General features: G+C 40.2%; 1 protein-coding gene across 1 annotated transcript; it reads right to left on the minus strand.

The window, feature by feature from the left end:
• Positions 1–2,873: 2,873 nt before the first annotated feature.
• ATXN7L3B (ataxin 7 like 3B) lies at positions 2,874–6,601 on the minus strand. Its single transcript, XM_059402445.1, has one exon. It carries the CDS (start codon positions 6,247–6,249, stop codon positions 5,956–5,958), a length of 294 nt encoding a protein of 97 aa, XP_059258428.1. The 5' UTR covers positions 6,250–6,601; the 3' UTR covers positions 2,874–5,955.
• Between the last annotated feature and the right edge of the window lie 514 nt (positions 6,602–7,115).

Below are 7,115 nucleotides of genomic sequence, written 5' to 3' on the forward strand. Positions count from 1 at the left end.
TGCTTTTCATATAAATGTTAAAACTAGCTTGTTAAGGTTTGGATTTTAATCAAAAAACTTCCAATTCATCTATTTGGAGTGATGATAATGAACTTCCATTTATTTGGAAGTTCCTATTCCTATCACTTTCCATTTATTTGGGTTTCTTCGATATGCCAGAAGAAAATTTTATCATCTTCTCCATAAAACCTTATACTTCTCTTGACATATTAATTCATAAGACTACCATAATTTTTGTTGCATTATAAATGTAATGTTTAAAAAATTTCTATTACTCTGATTTTGGATATTAATCTTAATATCCAGCACCTTTACTGTACTCTATCATTACTTCCAGAGGGATGTTCAGAGATTCTATAAAATTATCTGTTCAGAAATCAACTAATGAGAAGTTTCTTCCATTCTTACTTTTAATGAGAATCTAAGTATTCACTGTTAAAGCACCTATGGATTTTTAATATTCTTTATTATTGTATGAAAACTTTCTTTAGCCCTTGCTTCTGTTGACTAAGTATTTTTAAATAAGTAATTGGTGTGGAATTTTAAAACTATATTTCTTTATCTGTTGAAATTTTCACATTGCTTTTCTCCAAAGATGATGATTTTCTGAGTCAAAATCTTTCCTTCCTGGATTAACCTAAGTTGTGATAATGTTTATTTTTGATATTTTAAAGGAACTGGGGTTTGCTAACATCTTCATTTTCTTCATCTATCTTCATAATACACTTAGCTTACAATCATTTGTTTTTTGCTGTATTGTCTATAAAATTCTAAACACCTGTTTTTCTGTGTATATCTGGGTAGAGATGGATTAATTTCTAGATATATTCATTTATTGAAGACAAAAATTTACTTTAAATGTTTTTCATTTTTTCGATGTTTTCAAATTCACTGCCTTTAAGTTTTCACTAGCATCTCAATTTTTTCATTATGCTTTAACTGTTATTTTTTAGTTCTTTATTAGTTTAAAAATTCTACTGCTTCAATAAAAAGCACTGGATTAGAATCAGAATTCTATTTTTGCTTCTATTGCTTCTGTGTTTTTGTTTTTGATCCATGTATAAATCACTGCTGTTTAACATATTTTCTCATTTCTAAAATGAATTTAGTATTTCCTTTTCAGCTCACAATAAGGCTCAAGTAACATATGACTGAAAACATTTTAAAAAAATTTTGAGGGGCGCCTGGGTGGCTCAGTGGGTTAAGCCGCTGCCTTCGGCTCAGGTCATGATCTCAGGGTCCTGGGATCGAGTCCCGCATCAGGCTCTCTGCTCAGCAGGGGGCCTGCTTCCCTCTCTCTCTGCCTGCCTCTCCATCTACTTGTGATCTCTGTCAAATAAATAAATAAATAATCTAAAAAAAAAATTTTTTTGAAAAAAATTAGGGCGAAAATGCACCCAAGAATTTACGGGTTTATCTGCAGTTATTTTTTTGAACAAGTGCATCATTTATAACAAATGTTACTGTCCAAAGCATCATGGGCATCTTTTGGAACACGAACAAGAATTGAACAACTTGCATCTGCCACAGCTGAGTGAAACTTCTAGTCTGATGTTGTAAGTTATCTCTAGCTGATCTGAGTACCAGTAAGTCACTAACCATGGTAACTTTTTAAGACTAATGTGAAAGGGTATTTTAAATAAAATAAAAATGTTGTGATTTTAGCACATTACTATATTCTTTTCACTTTATAAAATACTTTTTAAAAAAATATAGGAACACTTTAAAGTACCTCAGATAGGTCCCAGTGGAAGGCCTTATTCTATTATTACCGTGTGCAAAGAAAGCTCTTCTGGAATCTTTAACTACAGAGTATACTTTATTTTTCGGGTCTTTATCTTCCTCAACAACAAGTAACAATTAGCTTCCTGACCTCATGCTACATGCTGAAGTTAAAATGTAGTATCCAGAGAGTTGACAGGTACGTGATTTTTTCTTTTTAAATATAAAGATCATTAGTTTGAAAACATGAAAAGAATCTTAAAATTCCTGCACTCAGATGGATCTGGTAAAGCACTGAGATCTTGCAAATAACTCATTTCAGAAAACTAGATTAACATCAAATACATTAATTCAAATCTAAACATACAAAATAGCATACAAAAGTATTTGCTGCAGTGGCATTTAAATGTTCAATCACTCAATACCACTGTACAGGTCTGTAACATCCCTGAAGTATTTATTGTATTGAGATGTTTTTTTCTGATGGCCCCATTTCTATGATAATTTTTATTCATCTAAATATTACTTCTAATTTGGGTCTATTTCTTTAAACTAGAACATTTAGCAAATAAGTGACTATGAACAGCACTAAACAGCACATACAATTTCTAAGATAAGTGCTCCAGCTCTGGATTAGGAATTCAAATAAAAATTTCTCAGAATTACTCTAAGACAAACTGAAAGCTCTAAAAAGAGTTGGAGTAAAAGAAAAATTAAAAGTATTGGGAAAAAATGACTTTTAGAAAGGTCAACTCATTTTCTGCTCTGAACCATTCATTTTTTGTGTGTTTTTTTTTTTTCTTTGAATCATTTGTTTTTTGAGAGCAACGATATTAGCCTGAAAAAGTGGTAAAATGTATATAGTATCTTGAGGTCCACTTAAATAGAAATAGCTTTTATAATGGATTAGCAACAGGCTTGGATTACAGTTATTTAACCACCTATTTTATTTTTCACTGGATGCTGCAGAAAGCTAAATTTGTAGACTAAATGGAGAAATAAAGTTGGACAAAAGTTCCTCTACTTTGATAAAACTCCCATTCAGGAGAAAGTGACTATGATTCAACAGCAATTCAAAATTTATTTTACTATGTCAATACCTGAAAAACACTTACAATCTTAAAAGATGAACATACAGAGTCTAAATAAAGTCATTTTTTAAAACTTTATTAGTACTGTTTACCAATGGGGAGATGCAGTTTATTTACACCAGCAGCCATAGGGGCAAGGGGAATACACAGTTAGTTAGCAATCTGTATAGGATGGACTACTTATGCAAAAATAATAATCTCCAAAACAAAGGACAGTGGTGAGCTTCACTACACTTCCCCAATGATCCCAGCATGCGATAATGCCAGGCAATGGCCCCTGGACATGCGGTGGTGGGAACTAAATATGGAAGAAAAAGCCACAAACCACAAAAATTTGTAAAGAACCCCTTCCCCCTATACACGCACACACACTCAGATACATAATAGAATTACAGGTGATTAATATACTTAATTGAGGAAGGAAGGATAGGAATTCTGCTGTTAGAGGGAAGATAGGTAGGGAAAGGGAGAGTTCCGAACCACTGTCAACTACATGATAGGGAGCATTCACTCCCCAGAAAAGAAAGGCGTTAGATAGTCCCCTCAGGGTACCTGTTGGACCTAGCCCACCTCACACCCATGCAGGACAGGCCTAGGGCTACTGCCCTAATAATGGGAGGGCAAAAAAGAAAAACAATAACCAAGAGGGAGGTAATATGAACCAGCGATTTTTCAAAATTACTTTCCACTTCTTCCTCCTCTAACCAAGAGAATGGCCAGAAAGGAAACAATAATGCCATAATCAGAGCTCCCTCTCTGAAGGAAGAGTGGACCATGACCTTACCTTCAGCCTGCTTCCAGGACATTATTTGGCAGCAGGCCAGAGTTTCACTTAAACCCTCCTTTCCCTCTGCATCCCCTCAGAAGGAGAGGTCTATAAAGTCAAGGGCAGATAACCCAATGTTGTTTTAGCTCTTACCAAGCTTTAACTTTCTAAAAAGTCAGTGCAGTTCTTAAAGACCAATCTGTAACTATACCTCAACCCTGACCAGGACAATTCTAGGTAAAATGCAAATAGACAGTCTTGAGGCCTTATCACTATGGTTCCCTTAATGTCTATATGTAACACAAATCAGCCCATACAGTCCAAAGAGTTCCTTCTGGGATAAGGAAGGATACATGCACAGCAAGGGTTAGAGAAAACAGATCAGGACCCACTACATTAGTCAGCCTTTACTGGTCTGCTTAGGTCCTAAGAGGCAGTATCCAAGTGGAGGTGGGAAGATGTAACTCCTTATGAAATAAGACACAGCAGGAAGGCATCTAGCAAGGCAGTCCCTATAGGAAAATGCTTAGGCGTGACACTGCCTTTAATACACAAAAAATTATGTTCTCTTCCCATCTTAATCCTAACAGAGGAACCCACCAGAAAATTCTTCTCTGGATCTCGTAAAAGAACGATGGGGAAAAGAACGACAACCCAAGAAAAACTTGAAAGAAGCCAAGGACAGGGAAACTGGGCAGGCTTAAGAAGCAGGAGCATCAAGAGAGATGAACTGAAACTGGTCAGTGTGAAAGCAGGGTAGCAGGCAGCACCTGGGGTCATGAGCTGTACCAGATAGGCAGTGGAGCAGGGGACAGTAGGAACATGGGGCCAAGCCAGACGGATGAGGCTGGGACCCGTACTGGGGCACAGAATGAGGTAAGAAAACATTTCAAATAAAGCAGCACCGTTCCCGCTCACTTTGGGGTTCTCACCCCTCTACACTTCATAAACCCTCAATCAGGGAGTAAAGTGGAGGGTAGTTTTGATATGTGGCTCACATTTCCCATCCTTGCCTATCCCATTCCTGACTTTTTTGACAACGGAAAGACAGCTCTTGCTTTCAAGAATATCCAAAAAAGACTGAATGAAAGGGGCTGCCCCTCTTGAGGGGCAGAGGTGGTGACAGTCTAGATGTTTACCATAACAGAGCTTTGACTGCCCAAACCAAGAACAGGGGCATTCAATAGGATACTGCAGTCAAATGAGACGACCCAGGCTTGCTCCTTGGCTCCTAGTACTAACCCATTAACATTGAGGGCAGCTGAAAGAGGTCCCCTCTGGGCTCAGCTTTCAACCAGTCTCCTGCCCAGCCATTATGCTTTTCTATAATTCAGGCCTACCCCTGGCATAGGAGGCAGGTAGCGACCTGGCATAATGACCAAGTCAGACACATGGACTGGCTAGGTAGCTAGTAACTCAAGAGTAAGAAAATGACTGCCCCACCAAACTGCTATTCACAGCACAATATATCCAGATATGAATCTTGCAGTTTAAGAGATCGTGCATAGTTGCAGAAGCCCCTGCTACCTCCTCAAGGGATCATAACTAAATCCTCAGCCTGCCTGGATAACCAAGTTGTCCATTTAATAAGCCTATGCCACCGGGTGGGGTGCAAGACAAAGGGCTCTGTTCAGCAAAAGGTGAGCCCTTGTCCCCAAGTCCGTTCAAGTCACTGTACACGCTGGACCTTTGGGAAACTGGTAGCTTTGACCTTTTCTTCTTGTTGGAGGCAAGATCACAGAGCTTTCCCTACCAGATTCAGTCGTAATTCTTTTTCTTGGTTCTCCCAAATTGGAACTGTTAATATCCAGATCTCATACCTGACTTTCATCTGTCTTGGAGAAGTCCAAATCAGAGGCTCAGAGATCAGAGGAGCAGTCCCACGGAGGCCCAATGATTAAGGCCTGACCATCAGCTTTGTCCAAACTGTCAGTTATCCAGAAAGCCCTTGACATCAGGCAGAGAGAAAGGCTGAGGAACCAAAGGATTTATACGCTGGGCACACAGCTGCCCACCTGTGCACTGGGGACAGTACAGGGATCTTGTGCACTTCATGGTGTAGAGATCAACCTGCATGGCACGGAGCACAGGATGCACAGCTCCTCCTGCCCAGGGTTTCAAAGCTGATTCCAGGTAACATACTTATAAAAGAATCCGAATTCCTAAATTCTCCACTTTGGGTGTTTAAAGGCTAGGATGTTCAATGGGAAGTGGGACTTTTGTTTGATTTCTTTCTTTTTTCTTTTTCTTTCCTTTTTTTTTTTTTTTTTCTTTTTTGTTTTCTTTTCTTTTTCTATTTAGATACCTAACTTCTCCAAACCACAGGACCGGTCTATGTTATTGTCCTGGTCACTCTCTGATTCTCTCATGTTGCAGCTACTGGAATTCTGGGGGTGAGCGTTGCAGCTGCTGATCAGGCCCATTCCCGGATTCTCCAGGAAGGGAGCAAAGCGGGAGGCGGCATGCTCCTTTATCTTCCACTGGCTGAATGCCAAAATCCTTCACGCTACCAGTTTCTGCGAACTCCAGGTAGAAGTAGCCACACTTGACTGCCCGGTGCACCTCAAAGCAGAAGCCCAAACAAGAATCCTCTATTAGGTCTACGTATATCTCCTGAGCGATGGCCTCTAGCTTGTTAGTATCCAGGTTAGCCAACGAAATTTCCTCCATTTTAATTTGTAAACGACTGTGGAGCGGGCGCTCGTATTACTCACAGCAGCACCAGCAGCAGCAACACGTCGGGCTCCTCGGGCCGCGCCTAGGCCTAGAGGCCTGTCAGGGCCGCGTCCTCAGGCGGCGGGGGCGGAGGCGTCCGCGGTGCAGAGGCGGAACGGCAGCAGCAGCCAGCGGCGACTGCTCCGGAACCCCAAGTCCTTCAGTTTTTTCTGGCGTCTCCCGGGGACTGGGACTTTAAGCTCGGACTGGCCTGGGAGTCACCGCCAAACGGTCTCCGCGCCTCAGCCAGCAACCCCGGCCTCTTCCGCTCCCAGGTCCGGGCCTGGCCCCGCCTCCCAACTTCCGCTCCTCAAAACGCGTGCGCAGTGGCTCCGCGCAGACTCCCGGGGCTTAGCCCTCCGCGCAGCTTCCTGGGAGTTCTCGCAATTTATGACAACGATTGGAAAGAACTAAACGGAGCTGACTTTGATTATCTCTAAAGTAAAAGAATTGCAAGGATGCTATTTTTTTGTTGTTTTACTTGTAAGTTAAAACATTCACTAAGGAATTAGGCACACATAATTGATTTCCTTATGAAAATGACGAATAATGCCGTGCACATTTGTGGTATGATCCAAAATACGATTTTAGGAACATTTCTCCGGATACGTTTGAAAATTTGACTTATATGATTGACTTGTAATCATTTATAGTACTGCCGCGCTTGTCGTTTAAATCCACTAGATGGTGCAAGGCAACAAATTACAATATAGTTTTTCTTTTAGTCTTTTTTTTTTTTTTTAAATGAAGAACTAGGCACTAAAGACATAATTCACGTATACTGATCCCCTGAACCTAATGCGTTTATCTCATTTATAAGT

The sequence above is a fragment of the Mustela nigripes genome, chromosome 6 (assembly GCF_022355385.1).
Source record: "Mustela nigripes isolate SB6536 chromosome 6, MUSNIG.SB6536, whole genome shotgun sequence".
Classification (NCBI taxonomy): Eukaryota; Metazoa; Chordata; class Mammalia; order Carnivora; family Mustelidae; genus Mustela; species Mustela nigripes.

Bases quoted from the DNA above. Each gene is read 5' to 3' on its own strand.
- ATXN7L3B (XM_059402445.1), bottom strand. From the start codon at position 6,249: ATGGAGGAAATTTCGTTGGCTAACCTGGATACTAACAAGCTAGAGGCC.